This window comes from Acinonyx jubatus, chromosome C1 (genome assembly GCF_027475565.1).
Source record: "Acinonyx jubatus isolate Ajub_Pintada_27869175 chromosome C1, VMU_Ajub_asm_v1.0, whole genome shotgun sequence".
In the NCBI taxonomy this organism is placed as follows: Eukaryota; Metazoa; Chordata; class Mammalia; order Carnivora; family Felidae; genus Acinonyx; species Acinonyx jubatus.
In genome coordinates, this window is record NC_069381.1 from 57,978,131 (window position 1) to 57,997,500 (window position 19,370).

The following is a 19,370-nucleotide window of genomic DNA, read 5'->3' on the forward strand; positions in this document are numbered from 1 at the left end:
TAGAATATCTTGAGATACAGCATTACGTAAATTTCATAAATATTAACACATTTTGTTTCCTCCATTTAAATAGTTTTAAGATATCCACCACACTAATTTTATCTGAAAAGTAAAATGTTCTTACCGGATAGCATGCCATCATTTTCTTCTACAACACAGCATACTGTATAAACTCATCGTTTAGAAAATCAGCACTGCTTTGTAAAATCTACAATAGACGATTTTACATATATTTCTACATTGCACTCAGTCACTTCTTCCCATGTGGTTTCCTAGACCTCTATTATTTTTAACCAATATTGTCAAGTTAGGAATTGTCACAATTTATGCACACATTTTCTTTTCCTGCTCAGATATATATATAGATCAATTAAGTATATGAGAATGAATTTAAAGGTCAATAAACTTAAATTTGGAAACAAAGGTTTTTCTACAGTGACTTTAGATGCCTGCTTCCTAACCAAATCTAGGGCCTTTGCACAACATCTCTGAAATCTAATCTCAACTACCATCCAAAGGCTGAAATCATTTGGGACTTACATTTCTTATCTGGTTTTCTCTGGATGAACAAATGGTTGCCTAGATAACAAAAACACACCATTTATGTAATTTTTCCTTCTCTACTTCCTTTTCAACCTTGTTCAAAAGCTGCCATTTGTCCACTCCTACCATGTATCGCTGGGAAGATATTTATTTTGTCATTAAGGATAAGTTTGAGGCTGTTTTGTCTTTATGTATTTCTGTGCTTTGAAGAAAAGTGATATTTCTTTGACAGTAATCTCCATTACCATTTGGAAGTATCGGTCTCTTAAATTATTAACACAAAAAAAGCACTTTGTTGTACAGCAATATGATACTACACATTTGAAGATAAATTCATATTTCTGTAATTAAATAGGCAGAGATCATTCACTTTATCAGTTTTATGGACTGTAATGGCATGAAGCACTTCAATCATATGGCAGGTGCCTCACTGATATGCACTGAGTTTTGGCAGACATTTATTCATTCATTCACTGAATACATTCTGAACGCTTTCTATGTTTCAAGTGTTGGACTAGGTGCTGGAAGGAATAACCCAATGACACTCATACCAGTTAAATTCATTCTGTGTGTGTGTGCGTGTGTGCATGCGCGCGCGTGTGTGTGTGTGTGTGTGTGTGTGTGTATCTGATTATAACCCAGGACCAGAGGACCATTCAAGAGGTAAAGCTTCTTTACTATAAGGTCATTTAAGTGCACTTTTTTTTTCTTGAAAAAGGAGGTAGTTTTGTCTAATTCTTCATGAGGTGACCTGTGGGAAACCCAATTCTATAGCATAGAGAGATTTTACAATGGGGCTTTAGTATTAGGTTATTTATCATCATTTTTTCTAAAACATAGGCAGTACAACCGCCATGAATTACATAGGCTCTCAGCAGATCTTGTTTCTCACTCAGCTTAACACTTTGCTTTAAATTGATTATTCCTGATTGACCTGGGATGGTTTACATATTAACCTAATGCATATATTGTACCTGTTGAAATCAATTCTTCCTCAAATGCCTACTAAATACAGGGGAAAAAGTAGTACTATAAAGAAGTATAAAATAAATCTTAATTTTTTTAAACTAGGAATACAATAAGATAAGCTGTAAATTAAGATCTTCATGAGAAAATGTTAATGAGTTTGCAAAATGAATGCTCCAAAGAAAACAGAGAGCATTTTGTGTGGGTCCAAATTAAAAGATTATTGTGTTTGTTGGGGAGATTCTTTTTTTTTAAGTGCAACTCTCAAAACTTAATGTAATGATCTACTTGTGCCCAAAATATATCAACCTTAGCCATCAAGGTTTGTACACATGTAGACTATAAGAAAAATATATTAATAATAAATATTTAGATAAAGACGGAACAGAGAAAGTGCTGTGAGGGGTCAACCTTATTAATTTTCTTATTCTATAAATAAGGCCAAATTCTTTATGGAACCTTCAAAATATTTATCGGTCTTAGAATCAGAGTTAGTATTTAGATATTCCAAAAGACTAGAGAATACTTTTGGTGGAAAAATCAAGGAAGATAATTAAGCACAGTACCTATATTTAGTTCTCCAATCAGTTCTTAAATAGCATTTTGAAAAACCACTACATTGACTCTCAAGATCAGATTCATGAATCTTATCCAGGCTTGTAGGAATTAAAAATGTATTAAAAAAGAAGAATATTTAGTATTTGGATAGTCACAAATCCCACCATATTTGAAATAAATGGAATTGGCTGTCATTTAGATAATGAGTAAACCTAATTACCAATACAACCAAAACTTAAACTTTATACGTTCAGCAGATAATTTATAGATTGAGCAATATGTACATCAGTACCACCAAATATTGTATACATTATATGTTTTTATCCTAATGCAACTTTTTAAAAAAAATATACAGGGAAAAGAGTGACATGGAGAGAAAGAAAGAGAATACAGAAGACCAAGGTCTTTGAACAAAAGCAAATCTTTGCCTATCTTTGATGATCTATGCATTCAATCCCCCAAGTACTCAGTATACTGGAATATTAACTTTTCCTATCCCATCCCCACCACAGACCAAGATCATTTATAAAAAATGTGTTCATCTCATAAATAATCACATATTCAACTACAAATGGCAGAGACCCAAAAACATTAGACTGTCACTAATATATTTTCCTTTGTTTGTATTTCAATACTTTTGGCACACAGGGGATTATCTATGCTTCTGAGACCATTTAGCCTTATATCAAAATTCTCCTTCAATGCATACATGGTGGCATGCCAGAGATGCCTAAATTCACAGTAAGGTTTAGGGCTATTTGTTGCCAAAAGCTGTGAACATGCAAGTTGATTAGGTGTTCTCTTTCATGCTCCTGTCTGTATTATTTCATTGGATAATGAGATAGGCTGCCCTTTCTGTCCATCATTAGAGCAGCTGGAGACAGCATTTGCTACCTGGCAAAACTTTCGAAGAAGGATCTTTCTTAGCAGCAGATAAACCCAGGGATCCAAGATCTGGTTCAGTGAAGCCAGGCGAACAGCTATTAAGAAGAAGTTGCATTCTTTCAGCTTTTCAGTGTGTGTCTTGCAGTGCTCAACAGATGTCTGATTGAAGATCATTTTCAACATCATTATCTAAGAAAGAGGGACAAATAATTGTTCCAAAGATTAACAAAGTCACATGTATCTCCTCTGCACAATACTTTGCACATAGCTTACAGAAAATTGGTTGTTGGACTGAAATGATTAATTCAGGAAAAATTTATATTCACAGGACACAGACCTGAATGAATACAAGACATTCCTACAGATTTTCCCTCATTTTTGGCATTTGACCTAATGCAGCCTTTTAAAAAGTACATGTTCTCAGGATCTTGGTCCTTGGTATTTAAGAAGCTTGAAATCTCAAAAACACATCTCAAAATTAGCCAGTCATCTGTCTTGATGCAGAAAGTACCAATGGGTTGACACCCTAACGAAAGCCAACACTTCAACAAACCAAAACAAATTTACTCTTAAACATCAGTAGTCCTAACTGAAGCAAATTACAGAAAAAAAAGTAGAAGCAAGAAAGGAGGAAATAATACTTATTCTTAGCATTTTCTGAGTCCATACAATTTGCCAGGACTCCATCAAGTTCTTTATATGCATTTAATAAAAAATTAAGAGAGATAGCATTACAGTTTCCTTTTTACAGTTGCTGCCAAGGTTTAATGATGTAAAATGGCTGAGCCAGACTTCAACGAGGTTTCCTAATACCACTTGACCTATAGGGCTTTGTTTTTTTTATCTCTCCCTTCTCACCATATACACACTCTGGAATGTAAACTTCCGGAGGGCAGGATTTGGGACTATTGTTTTCCCCACTAATATATTGCCAGTACCTAAACCAATACTTAATAAACAGTGCTCAACAAATATTTGTGAATAAATAGGTAATATGACATATATATAAATATAATATTATATGACATATATCATATAAATATATTTATATATGAATGGATATTTGTGATTTCCATAGAAGAGAAAAGAATGAAGGTTCATATACCTCTGAAAAGATATTCAAGCTCATTAATAATCAGAAAAGTGCAAATTATGAGAAAATAAGAACCATTTTACACCCACTAGTTTGACAAAAATGAAAAAATGAGACTTTCCCAAATGTTAGTATGGATGTGGAGAAATGAGGACGCTTTTACACACCATTATCTGGAAAAGTGAACTGGAACACCCACTGTGGAAAATAAAGGCACTGAAGAGGATGAGACAAACGAAAGATTTGAAGAATCTTGTTTCTTGGAGAAACAAGCACGATTTCCTCTGCTACCTGCAAGCAATCCTACTCCTAGGGATATACCATCCTGAATTCCTGCCCCGGGAGTTGTGCATAGGACTGTTCATTACAGTGTTATTCACAACAGCAAAAAACAAACAAGTGAACAAACAAAACAACCCAAACACAGGTTCACATTAGCAGAAACAACCCAAACACAGGTTCACATTAGCAGACAAAGAAAGGTGCTGACTTTATAACTGGCTCCTGAATTCATCTTTCTAATTGTGCTGCACGACTCTTAAGCACTTGAAATGTGGCCAGGACAAACTGAGATGTTGGAATATGTAATGATTTTATAATGAAATGATAACATTTTGATACATTGTGTCAAATAAAATGTATTATTAAAATCAACATTACTTTTTTTTTACTTTTTAAAAATATCACTAGAAATTTTTTTTTTTAACATTTATTTATTTTGGGGACACAGAGAGACAGAGCATGAACGGGGGAGGGGCAGAGAGAGAGGGAGACACAGAATTGGAAACAGGCTCCAGGCTCTGAGCCATCAGCCCAGAGCCCGACGCGGGGCTCGAACTCACGGACCACGAGATCGTGACCTGGCTGAAGTCGGATGCTTAACCGACTGCGCCACCCAGGCGCCCCGAAATGTCACTAGAAAATTTAAAATTATATATGAGGCTTTCATTTGTTGCTCACAGTCCATTCTATTGGACCCAAGGTTTCTTGTGAAGCCCACACTTATTTGGATGTCTGTCCTTAGGTCATATATCTCAAATTGAGGTCAACATCTCTGAACATCTAAAACACTCTGGACCACACACCCACAATCCCAGCAATGGCACTTGCTCCCTTATACAGTCATGTCAGTTTTCTTCAAATCTTTCCTTTGTCTCATTCTCTTCAGTGCCTTTTGCTCTTGTTCCAATCTCATCCTACTTCAGCTCCTTCTGTCATCTGAACTACGGTAACAAAAGACACCCAGATGGTGCATACAAATGTCAGCACACGACAGATTCATCATCTTAATTAAATTCTAGCTCCGATCAAACCCGCACCAGCTATAAAAACTTCAACTTGGTCTAACTGGACAAATTTGACCACAGATTCTTAAACCAATCACTGGCAAAAGAGACAGAAACTTCCAGGTTTTGTTTAGGACAAATTCATCCCCTGGGGCTTAAATCATGGTCCTTGACCACATTACCACCTAACACCTGAGCAAATTATGGTGATATAAGCAAATAAGAACAGGGGAATGGGTAGACAACCCACAGATAGTCATATATTCTTACTCTGTAATTTCTTTCAAAGGAATTGTTTCCAAGGGATTTATACAATAAAAGCAAAAACAGCTGTATAAATAAGTCAATATTTAGCGAAGCATTATCTATATTAGTAAGAAACTAAACACATAAATTTCTAACATCAGGAGTAAAGTTTAATAAAATATTCCTTATTTGTATACTAGTATATGTAAGAATTAGGTGAAAACAGAATATAAAGTAGATTATGTATATAAAGCTATATTGTTATTATAATTAAATTCTGTGAAATACATAGACTTGTGGAAGGCAATGGAATTATTACTATTAAGCAATAATTTACCATTAAATAATTATTAAATTATTTTAAAAGTTGTATGTACATAAAAACATTTCAAACAATTTATGAAATTCTTTGAAAGGAAGTTGATGATAACTGCCTTCATTAATAAGCACGAATTATTATACACCAATTTTTTTTTAAATAAGTAAATCTATGTCAGTGTCTTCTGATGCTGGCTCATAGTCTTGTGAACTGAACACTACCTCTCACTGCATACACAGATGGCCCCCAAAGATATCTATGTCCCAGTTCCTAGAACCTGCAAATACGTTTTCACACATGACAAAAGGACTTTGCAGATGTGATTCATGATAAGGGTCTTGAGATGGGGAGATTCTCTGGGATTACCTGGGTGTGTTCAGTGTAATCACATGGTCCTTAAAATCTGAGAATTTTATCCAGCTGTGGGGAGAGGGAGATGTGTGTACAGAGAATTGTCAGTGAGATACAACATTGCCAGTTTTGAACATAGAGGAAGGGAGCCATGAGGTGAGTTAAGGAATGGGGATGGCTTCTAGAAACTGAAAAAGGTAAGGACATAATTCTCCGAGCTCCTTCAGAGCTTCTAGAAAGGAATGGAGCCCAATGGACACCTTGAGAGTAACCCAGTAAGACTCATGTCAGGGTTCTAACATACAGAATTGTAAGAGAAGTCGGTCTTGTTTTAAGCCCCTAAGTTTATATTAATTTGTTAGAGTACTGCAGTAGAAAACTAATACACCCACAGAGTGAGCTCTCAAAAGAGGTGGAGAAGGGATGGGGAGGAAGTTTCTTGAAAATGATTTACTGTCTCTGATAGATAAAACATCTTAGCAAGCTTGTTTACTTTGTTCACTTTTATTAGGAAACTTTTTTTTAACATAAAGTCAAAGTAAACTTCATCCTAACTCTTATTTAAATTACCTCAATTTCTAAGTCTGTAACATGTAAAAATTAATTCTTGTTATTCTATCAGATTTCAATGTGTTTGATTAAAAGGGATAAAATTTTATTTTCAATTAGGTTGCTTTTAAGAAAAACATACATCTATTATTTCTTTTTTCTCCATTTATAAACTATTGGAAAGGTTGTATCTAGCTCTTTTAACCCCTCACTTCATCCAATAATTAAATATATTTGACCACCTACCATCTTTCAGGAAGTTCTCTGGGCCTGATCTAGAATGATCTAAAAACTCACTTCAATTACATTTTCATTTTTTCAAATATAAAATAAAATAGAAATTGTCCAACTTCTTGTAATCAGGAAAATTTACAAAATTACTAATTAAAGTGGGATTTCAGTCATTTTACACAGCCTCCTTGATTATTTTAAGTTTTTATGGGGCTTAAAAATATAAATTATTATTAGACTATTATAGGTTTCATATGCCTTACATTGGTTAGTCCCCTGTAATTTCCCATAATTTACTACAGACAATTCAGTGATTATGAAATTATGAAACCAAGCTCTGTAAGCAATAGCTGGCGCATGGGGAGAGACACTCCAGCTTTTCCCAGAAATCATGAGATGTGCAATATGACAATAACTACAATTAGGGACAGAAAGCATGATACTGCCATTTCCAAATGGCAGCAGGGATGGAAGTAGGACTCCCAAATCCATCTTATTTTGAACACAAATGCAAATTAGCATCCATCTGTTGATTTCCCTGTATTTCAGGAGCTAAACAGTGATTACAATTTTTGCAAATATTTTTCAGACATTCAGACTTTGGAAGAAAACCTTTGGCATGAATATGTAGATTTCTAGCAGAATTCATTTTTCCTATTAGTCCAATTCAATTCCTTACAAGGGAAAAGGGACAAATAAAAACCAGGGTGCTTAGACAGCACAGAGTCTACTTTTTTGGCAAATGCATGGATAATCTGCAAGATTGCTCTGTCTGAACAGCCTCTTGTAATGATCTGGTCAAGGGAGCGGTTAAGACTAACTCTGGGGGCCCTGAGAGCAGCTTTTCTGCCAGCATCTTCCCCAGGCTCCACGTGACTCTCCCAGGCCTCTTGCATCTCCCCGTTTATCAGCAGGAATAGAGAGCTCTTTTTGTGCCCGCGATAACCAGAAACCCAACTATATCAGCATCCCCTAATTTCTCCATCCCTGCCTAGGGTCAAGGGCAACTGCTTTGCTCCATCTAAACAAAAAAAGTCTCTTTCCCAGTGATAATGACCTTTTCAATGTGTAAAGCACTAACCAAGGAGACAGTTTTTAATATGCTGCATTTGGATTTTGTTTTATTGAAGCAGGATTTATAACTACACGTTTAAAAATCTTTGGTACTTCACTGCTTGATTCAAAAATGCCTTGGGTTATAGGTCATAAATATCTATTGAAGATGATAAATGAGTAAACCCAGAAAAATTAACTTGTAGGGGAGGGAATAAAATTGTGTGAGAGAACTTTCCTCACAGCCAATTTTTATCTATGATGTTTTGTTTTCCATAATCCTTTGTTATTAGGCTATGGAGGATAACCTGCTCTACTGGAAATTCCCTCTATCGTTTAATAAATGTACTACGTTATAATACAGTGAAACCTGTCTGGGCCCTTTAAATCACTTAATTACATAATTTGAAGGATTATCATGGGAAGAAGCTTCACTGGAGACTTAAGAAATAATTGCAGACTTTCCAGTCTGGTTACAACTCTGTTCTCCAGTTGCCAAATCACCTCAGCATTCTAGACTCTACTGTTTCAGAAGCTTCTCCTGCCTTATCTAATCTGAAAACTGAAAACAAACAGCTCATAAATGTTTAAAAAGTTACTAGAAGTCATGTTATTGCATCTTTACTATTATGTAATTTTATAAAATTCTTCAAAATAATGACAAATGAAGAATCAGAAGAAATAAATTCTACTGCTGGCCTGGCCACCGTGTGTGATTTTAGGCAAGCCATTTACTCTCTATGCTTTAATAAACTCACTAGGAAACCAAAGGGCTGGCCTGGAAGGCATCTTCCATATACCTCCATGGTTAAGTTTTTTCTTAGCAGTTCTGCGGCAGAGCTGGAACATGAATAAGGAGTTAATGTGAAGAAGAAAAGAAGCCAAAAGGTAAAATATGTAAACAAAAGATAAAATTACTCTTCAGGAAAACCCCAAATGTGTCTTTTGGAAAACAGCGGAGAGAGGAAAATTACAAAGTTAGAAAATGGACAACTGAATAGTACAAGGAACTAGATTCATAAAGCTTTAGGGGAAGATTTTTTTAGAAGTAACTGACTTTGTCAAACACTGACCAAGAGTTAGAGACCCGCCATGAATCTGACTCAGCTCTGTGTCTAGGTTGGGGACCAGTTAACTAACTTTGGATCTTAAGTTCTCCCTTCTCTAAAACATGATTAATACATGCTTGCTGAATATCTTCTCCATCTATTATAGTGCAGTTGCAAAAATTAAAATGAGATGAGAATAATTAAGGTCTTTGATTTACAATGAATACCTCTTCCCAAGCCCCACGCTATTGCACTATTGCATATGCTTCCAGAAGAGAATCCTCTGACGATCAGGGATAGAAGAAGAGTGGATGCTTGAGGAATACTAGGAAATGAATGCATTATCTGTATGTCTGCTTTCCTTACATTTCTACCTGAGTGGTTTTTTTTTTTTTGAAAGAAAAAAATTTGAACTTCAAAGGTGTTTGGTAATGCAGAACCATTAACAAACCACTGCACAGGAAGACCTCCAAATCTTAAAGAAGCCTGCATTCTGTCATCACTTTATTTGGTACCTAAGAATTACCATTTCCTGTCAAGTTGCATGAATTGTAAATTCTGTGTGATTTGGGTCAGTATAGCCCAGTGCATATGTTATGTCTAGATAAATACCTTTCTATTAGAACAGTAAAAAAACATGTCGGTAACTAAGTATTCAAATTCTGGCTGAAAAGGGAAAAGCAAAATCTACACTAAAAGTATGTATTCCTTAGATTATGGGTGATAAATTAACTTTGTGATACACATGTCAGAAGAGCTACCTTCATTACTTTTCAAACCTTTACATCTCAGTTGTCAAGAGAAAAGTCTAGAAAATATGTCTTTGTCAAGGTTTTAAAAACATTCATCCTTGCAAATATTTAGATGTAAAACAGTTTCCTTTTTTCTGCCAAAATACAGTTGCATTTAAACCCAGAATTGCTGAGTCCTATTACCCACTCAGAGAACCACAGTATTAATGACAATTATAGTGGTGTATGGTGACAGTACCTATACTTGTAGTGAGCACAGCATAACATATAAACTTGTCTAATCACTATGGTGTACATCTGAAACAAATGCAACATTGTGTGTCAACCCTACTAAAATTTTTTAAACAGCAGTCAACTGATTAAAGAAGGAATCAGAGACGTGGACTAAATTTTGTGTGCAGGGATATTTACCTCAAAAGAAAATTAGGAAAACTTAAAAGGCCAACAGTAAGGCACAGTTTAAAGTCTGTAATATCCACTGATTTGCATACTATATATGAGATATGCATAATACATATGTATTTCAATGCTGCCATTTAAAATGATGTTTTTGAAAAAGAATTAATAATGAGGAAATATTCAGGATGTTAAAAGTAAAAACAAATGTTTATTACATAGTATAATCGAATTTTCAAAACATCTCCAAGTGGTGGGGTGCCTGGGTGGCTCAGTCGGTTAAGCACCCAACTTTGGCTCAGGTCATGAGCTTATGGTCCGTGAGTTCGAGCCCCATGTCAGGCTCTGACAGCTCAGAGCCTGGATTCTGCTTCAGATTCTCTGTCTCCCTCTCTCTCTGCCCCTCCCTCACTTAGGCTCTGTCTCTCAAAAATGAAAAAATGTTTAAAAAAAAATAAAAATAAAACAAAAACATCTCCAGGTGGGAATTAGGGAGATTTATATTTTCTTCTCTATTTTTTTCTTTGTTTTCCAAATTCTCTGCAATAAATGTGTTATTTGCACACTCGCAAAAGAAAAGCATTGAATTTAGAGTAGTTGGTAGCTTCTGTATAAACAATAACGTATTAAATAATTTATTGATAAGATGTTAGTGTCACAATCCATCCTGGAACCACCACATGGTCATTTCAGTTTGAATTCTTAGGTAGTCGATATGTGCATAATTTAACAACCAATAGGTAAACAGTGTGACACTCTATAAATGATCAAAACATTTAACTTAATCATCAAATTCATTACGGCTTATTAGAGAGAATGTGATGTTTAGTGGTCAATTACTGGCTTCTGTGATTCATGGACAGTACATTGAAACATATCCCTCCTTGTGCCACAGCCTGTATGCAATGCAGACTGACTGTGGTTCTAACCTGATATGATAAATTCTCATTTAACTTTATTTCATGTCAAAATGACACTGTCTTCTCGATCTATGCTGTGAGAGGACTTCATCTCACAGGGTATCCACAGAGACACATCTTGTATGTGGGATGGACACTGGGTGAATATGGACATATTGGGGTCTCTCTGAATTCATGGTCCCCAAACTTATTTCACTCCCTAGTCACCTCTCTCTCTCTCTCTCATTCTCCACAGTGAATGAGAATAATTCTGTGATACAGAATCATTCACACATCTTTCACTGTCCTTCACCTCACAGAGGAAACAGCTCTTTGGGGGCCTTTCACCTTCTTGCCATCAAGTTCAGCATCTTTTGCTAACCATTCCTCCTTTCCTCTTGTTCAAAGAGAAGAGGTGTTCCATCTCCTACCTAAGACTAACGTTCTATCTGTGCCCCGGATCTTAGCCATCATGAATGTCAAAGACCTTACTTTTTCAATTATCTCCTTCTTCTTTACCTTTAACTTTTGGCTTTTTCCCAGTATCATATTAACATATCTAAACTTCTCCTACCTTGAGAAAATAAAACCTTCTGCAGAATTCTCACATCCCTGCACATACTGCTGTAGAAGTTACAGTTGAACTTCTCAAAAGAGTGTCTATCTTCCTTACGTTTATTCTTAAACCTATAATAGCCTGGCCTTAGTGCCCACAAATATTCAAGAAGCACTGTTCCCAAGGCCACCACCAAGGCTTCAAAATCCACCAGACACTTACAAGTCTTTCTTGAAACACTCTCTTCTCTAAGATTCAGGTTCCCAAATGTACTGGTTGGCATTTCCCAAATATACCCAAATATTCAAGTTGCCATTTGATTTGATTTGATTTTCTTACTAATTTTCCTGCTACCTCTCTGGGTGATCCTTTGCAGTCTCTTTTATGGCTCCCGTTTCCCTACCCATCCTGAAAATGTTAGCATTTTGGGGTCTTATCTTAAATAATGGGAGGCTGCCTCCTCTTCTTGCTGTGCATAAACTCAGTGGGTGACCTCTTCTACCCCGATGACTTCAGAATCCATCTATGCGCTATAGGCTATACCTCTTCTCTGAGCTCCAGACTGATTAATTTATCTGCCTATAGCACAGCTCTGCCTAGATGTCTTACATCAAACTCAACAGGCTCAAAAGTAATATTATTATCTTCTTCAAAGCTGCTTCTCCACCAATCTTCCTTATTTCAGTAAACCCAGTTCCCTAAAACAGAAACCTAAGAGTTATCCGTGATTCATCTCGATTCATTCCTCTCTGCTTCTCCCTCCATTCCACCTCATTATCCATATTCCTTACATCCAATCACAAAGTCTCCCATTAACTTCCTAATATTTGTTTAATCTTTCACTTCTTTCATCTTCATTCCTATTGACCCTAAACCCAGACCACCACCATCTCCTGTCTGAACTACCACAAAAGTCTATTACAGGATTTGTTAGCTTCTATTCCGAGTCCCTCCATCCTGCTTACACAGGATGCTCCTAAAATGGGAATGTTACTGCTATTTCCCTTTGAAAAGTTCTGCAATAGCAAAGTCTGAAGTCTTTAAATGAACATGCAAGGCCCATCACCACTCAGCCCCTGTTGAGCTCACATCACCACTCTTTACCCTCACATTTATATCCCAATCATCTTGAACCTCTTTGAGTTCTTTAAAAGGGCCAGTCCCTCTTGCTTCTGCACTTTCACAATATGGACCCCCAGGTCCTTCAACTGCCATTCCCATCTTTACTTGACCAGTCCCAATGTATTTTTTTGTGTAGGCTTGAAATGTCAATTTATTTGGTATCTCCCTTGATAAAAGCCCAGCAGGTAAGTTTTAATATGGACTCCCCAAATTCTCTACTTCCTTTATCACCACTAAACATTTCGTATTGTTGCTTGTTTTTAATTATCAGTCTCTCTTAATACATTAACATTATTACAAGAGCAGGGATTATTTCTGTCCTTTTAGGTTTACCTGAGGAAGCAGCTAACACAGAATACATTACAGTGTATATTCATAAATAATTTTGAATTAACCAATGAATGAATGGTAGGACGAGTACCCCCTACCCATATGGGGGTACAGGATTCTAGAGTTTTTATCTAATGTACAAATCCACCAATATCTATCCCTATTCAAGACTCTGGTCTTGTTTTTGTTGTTGTTGTTGTTGTTGTGTTTCTGCTATTATAATTACTCAGAATAACAGCTTCAATTTAGGTACTAAAGGACTTTAGGTACATACATCTTCTCATCACTCATGATTTTAAGCAGAATGTTCACAGCTACAGTAGTAACCTGGAAGAAACTGGAAAGCTCCGCTGGAGAATCAATACGAGAAGCAAATATTTAAAATAAAACATGTTGAATCAATAAGAAAGAAAGAATTCTTGTTATGTATTTAATAACATTTTTTTCCAGAAATATAGCTCAAGACAAAATCCACAATAAGACGTGCATAACAACACGGTCTTTAAGAAGGATATTTACTATCAAATTTATAATTTATAGTAAGTCAAAAGTTCTTTCATTGTTAAAAAAAAATGTTACATAGGATTCTAGTGTTCCTTGCTTAAACAATTCTTGCCCACAAATATGAAACGATATCTTATACCTATATTATATTAAGTATTTAAAATACCCTTCAGAGTATCACAGATAACACATAAATAATAGTTTAATTTATTTGTAAAATTCTCTGTCAATGTTAGGCTTCTAGTCAGCGTTAGCATAGGAACTTCCTAACATTTCACGTAATTCATTTTCTTTTTCCCAATACAAAACACATCTTCGTAAAATTCACCAGCTTTTTCTATAGTTAACTCTTGTTGTGTGGACTGTAAATAGGGGCTAAGTAATTGTGCAGTGCCAGACCCACAATGGGAGGGGCTTAAGGTGTCTTGCGTTGGTGTCACTTTTTCTTTGACATTAAAAAGAACATTCTGTGATTTCCCAATCATGACAGGATGGTCAGTCTCCAATGCCTCAACCTTTTTGAAGAGAACTGTGTTCACTAAGTTAAACCTGCATTTTTGCTGCTCGTGTGAGAAAGCCGCAATTAAACACTTCTGCTGACTCTTTCACCTTTTGGGTCTACCAAGTAGCCGCACTGAAGACATTGATTCCTGCATCCCACTCAGCTCACTGTGCTGTTTTAACAGGTACAAAAGTTTATAGTAAACAGTAAAATACTCAGACTTATGTAAATATTATTTGTTTTTATTTTTTTTCTTCTTCAGATGTTAAGTATAACAAAAGGAAGCATAAAAGATCCTCTCAATGGGGCATCTGGGTGGCTCAGTTAGCTGAGCGTCCAACTCTTGGTCATGGTCAGCTCAGGTCATGATCTCATGGTTCCTGAGATCCAGCCCTGCAACTGGTTCTGCACTGACAGCATGGAGCCTGCTTGGGATTCTCTCTCTCTCTCTCTCTCTCTCTCTCTCTTTCCCTTTCTCTCTGCTCCTCCCCCAACTTGTGTGTGTGCATGCTGTCTCTCTCTCAAAAGAAATAAACTTTTTAAAAAAGTCATTATATATTTAAAAAAAGATACCCTCACTGTTGCCTCCTCAGTACACAGATTCTAATAGACTGTGGCTATGACTTACCACAGAATTGTAACTTGCTATGTCCTTAGAGACACAGGTCCCTTTGTAACACCATTATCCCTTAAAATTTATGTAGCAGCTTTGTAAAACGCCTTCACAATCATGCCTTCCTTTCATGTACCACATATGCAGCAGGTGAAAACTATTGAGTGCCTTGTGTTATTTACATTGCAAATGATAAACTTTAGTTTTCAAAATGCTCTTCTGAAAAGATTGTGCTTTTCATTTTCAGAAAATCAGACTTTACAAAACCACTTAAATTACAGTTAGCAGTTACAATTTTGTACCAGGTTTGAAGAAACTTTAAACAAGATCGAATTCACACAACATGGGATGTAGGAAAATGGAAACTTGTAACCTATTCATCTTCTATGTTTCCCCCTTTAGGCTGCTTTTGTCTCATCTGTTGGTTTAGTTGGATTCATACCATTTGGTCCAACAGCAGATTAACTAATAGGAGCCAGAAGAAAGCAAACATGAGGAAGAAACCAATTCTTCCCATGACTCAGAAGCCAAACTCCTATAAAGACTATAGGCTCCTAAGAGAAGATAGTCAAATCCCAACGACTGAATCCATTAGCTCCCTCTCTCCTTAAGGTGTGAGTTCCCTGAAGGCATTTTTACTGCACTATATGGCTTCCCAAGGAGGACCTTAAGCGAGTAATTTATAAAATTATTCCTATTACTATCTTAGAGAATGTTATTGATTTCATTTTAAAATCTATATTTAATGTTAGCATTTTCATAAATGTTTTTGCAGGAATTGGTGAATAGATGTCATTAGGATTTGTAAATATTCAGTTCCCTACCCCACTGGGCCAAAACAATTCTGTTTTTGTCCATTTCTCTAAAAATATTTATTGAAATAGTTTCTCCAGTTAAAACGATTTGAAAGTCATTGGTTTAATGCAGCTCTGTCCAAAAGAAATATAATTCAAGCCACTATATATATATACATATATATATATTATATAAATATAGAGATTGAGATATTTTACATTATTTTTTTACATAATGCCCAAAATCTGCTGAGTATTTTACACTCATATATGTATTTTACACTCTTAATTTGGAATTATCACCTTTCAAATGCCCAGTAACCACATGTGGCTAGTGGCTACCATACCGGACAAAGGTCTCGGGCTTTACACTTTTTGAGGGCCTATCACATATATTTCCTCAATTAAACTGCACAGGTATCATCACTATAGTGTCAACTGTTGGTTGCCTACCCAACACCCATTCTTCCATCTCCCCTTCTCATCCATACATCTACTTTCATGGGAGTCTAAGCACCCCAGAGCTGATCTCATCCCTAAATACTAGAACGTGTCTGGATCAGGGGTGATGATGTGATCCCATATGAAGCAACAAGATCTCATATGAAGCAACAAGAGGAAGTTCCCTTCCCTGGATATCTGGGGGAAAGTTTCTCTCCCTCCTCTGGAGGGAACCAGAGAAAAACACAGCTTCTTACTCCTGCTAGACGTGAACTAGGAAGCATGTATACTAGTCTCCAATAATAAATAAGGGGTACATTCCAAGACACCCAGTGAATATCTGAAACCACAGATAGTACCAAACCCCACATATACTATCTTTTTTCTTACGTCTACATACCTATGATAAAATTTAATTTGTAAATTAGGCACAGTAAGAGATTAACAATAACTAATAATGAAATGGAACAATTATCCCAACATATTATAATAAAAGTAATGTGAATGTGGTCTCTCTCTCAAAATATCTACTACACCTTACTCACCCTTCTTGTGATGATGTGAGGTGATAAAGTGCCTACATGACGAGATGAAGTGAGGTAAATGATGTAAGCATGGTGACAGGCTACTATGGACCTTCTGACAATACATCAGAAGGAGGATCATCTGCTTCTGGACCACGGTTGACCACCAAGTAACTGAAACTGTGGAAAGTCAATCTGTGGATGGAGGTCAGGGAAAGGTTTCTGTACTACCAAGCATCCCAAACCTGAGGGGAACAAGCCATTGATAGGATGAGGCCAACACAGTAGACTGCAAAAGACAGGACAAGCTTTGGTCCTTGATGACAATGCTAAACTTGGGGATTAACCAGCCCTGAAGGCTGTCCTAACTCTGGATTTGCAGTTATGGGTTTTTTTTTACTCTGAAGCCAATATACTGTATCATCTCTAATAACAACTGGGGGAAACATAATTATACTGAAACTTTTGAGCATCTTTTGAAGCACTGTTTTTCTCTTTGTTATTTTTACTGTTTCCCTATTGTTGCTAAAATCCCTCATTGTTTAATTGTTATCCCCAGGCACCTTCCTAAACATCTTGTTTGTTTGTTTCTTTGAACACCAGGAATTGGAGTAGCTGTTTTCTAGTGTTTCCACCCTCTGCTTCCAATTAACTTTTCTCTTCCATTACAGAAACAATGTTGTGTCTCCCATTCTTGTCTACACTAAAACTATTTTTTAATCTTTCTGAGAATTTTTATTACTAACAACAACATGGAAACAATAAAAGTAACAAAGGAAAAGAAATGTTTTTAAAAATGCTCACAAGTCTGACTGCATACATAGTACACAGTATTCATTAGACACAAGCTGTATTGGTGGCTTTGGCATCAAAAACATTTGGGTTTGGGGCGTCTGGGTGGCTCAGTTGGTTAAGTGTCCAATTTCAGCTCAGGTGGTGATCTTGTGGTTCTTGAGTCCGAGCCCCATGTCGGGCTCTGTACTGACAGCTCAGAGCCTGGATCCTGCTTCAGATTCTATGCCTCCCTCTCACTCTGCCCCTCCCCCGCTAGCACTCTGTCTGTCTCTCTCTCTTTCTCTCTCTCTCTCAAAAATAAACATTAAAAAAAAATTGGGGTTTGATTTGCTCAATATCATTTACAAACTCTGAACCTTAAAGCAAGTTGCTTACCAGCAAATGAAAAAGTAAAGTAAAATAAAAGAGATAGATATCATCCACCTCCAACATTTATGTAAAGATTAAAAACCATGTAATATATGTAAAACTTTTAAGGCCAGGATTTATACATCAATTTTCTGATTCCAAATCTAGTGTCTTTTTCACTTTATTACAACATTTTTTTTTTTCATTCGTCCCATAGTCACTTAGTGAGTGGCTGCTATGGGCCAGGAAAACTCATAGACTAATAAGGCAAAGTCTCTGTTCTTAAGCAGTTTACAGTGCACAGTGAATCAGACAAACAAATGAATATTAACCAGAGGGAGGCCATACAGTTTAACCATTTATCACACAGGCCATAAAATCAGACAAATCTGGATTTGAAAGTCAGCTCTGCTTTGTGTTAGCCTTGTGATTTGGGAAAGCTACTTAACATACCAAAACTAATTTCCTCAGCTGAAAAAGGAGATAGCAGTATCCTTTCAGAGTGTTGTTGACAGAATGAAATTAGATTGTGTCTGTGAAATGCTTAGCATAGTGCCTACTATAAAGTAAGCATTTGTCTACTGTGGACCATCGTCCTCATTGCCATAATAAATATTATGACAACCGCAAATATAACTGTGCATAATTAAGTGATCAGGGTATACACAGGCACTGTGGACTATAAGGGAGGGCTTTTAAATCTGTCTCCAGGATCAGGAAAGCATGGCCCCCTAAATAGCGGATGTTTCTGGAAAGTTTTGGAAGACAAAGAGTTCCTACTGCTGAGTGGGAAATTGTGTGAATCATCCTAGGAGCTACAAATTGATCTTTACGACAGAAGGTAAGGATGCTGGGGGAAGGATGGAAAATGAGTAGGACATGTGGCCAAATCCAGGATCTTAAGAATTAAACTAAGGAATCTGAAGCCTGGGTGAGAGGGCGCTAGATAGTAACATGCCTGAATTCTTTGTGAGAGAGTCACTGTCAGCACACTGAGGTTTGTTCACTACAGCTCTTTCTCTACAGTTATAAGAAAAAAAGATGAAAGCAGGTCTGCAAGAATCCCAATCGTACTATATCATGCTGCAAGTTTTAAAACTGTCAAAACAAATTTTCTAATTTTGACTGTAGTCAAACACTTTCCCACTAGGCAAAGAGAACTCAATAAACAGTTTTATTTGTTTTATAAATAGTTCAGTGAAAAGAATAATATTTGTGAATTGTACTAGCTGGAAAATGTTTGCCTAATAAAACTTTTTACCACTCTATGTGAGTGTTCTACGCCTGAAAAGACAGACAACTGGATGAAATGGAGGTCCCACCTTTACAGAAAATACCTCCTAAATTGTAGGTATCGTGTTGAATGGAATCCTTTAACAGTTTATTGTAGGACAAGTGAAAATTCTTGTCACCTTCTACAGGGATTTACATGACATATGCTCTATAAACCCAAGGTCCTAATAAGGCCAGTCATTGAATGGATCAATGAGATTCTGCAGGAAATCTTCTTTAACCCCATGTGATTATCTGAGCCAGCCAGTTTGTGTTATTTTTAGGTATTTTCACTCAATCTGTTCTTTTTTGTACATTTTCAATAAAGTAATTTGACAGTGCTTTAGTAAACCAAGAAAAGTAGAGACAACCACTATGAAATTGAACGTTATG

The 19,370-nt window shown here is 36.3% G+C and overlaps 1 protein-coding gene across 10 annotated transcripts in view; it reads right to left on the minus strand.

Moving 5' to 3' along the window:
* Positions 1-19,370, minus strand: part of PTGER3 (prostaglandin E receptor 3) — a 171,289-nt gene that overhangs the window by 135,600 nt on the left and 16,319 nt on the right. For 9 of the 10 annotated variants that reach the window (XM_027058877.2, XM_053214224.1, XM_053214225.1 and 6 more), the window contains exon 2: positions 2,962-3,141. In XM_027058877.2, the coding sequence (XP_026914678.1) occupies positions 2,962-3,141 (180 nt within the window). Of the gene's footprint in view, positions 1-2,942; positions 3,142-19,370 lie in introns of all 10 variants that reach the window. The other variant, XM_053214229.1, reaches the window with a different exon arrangement.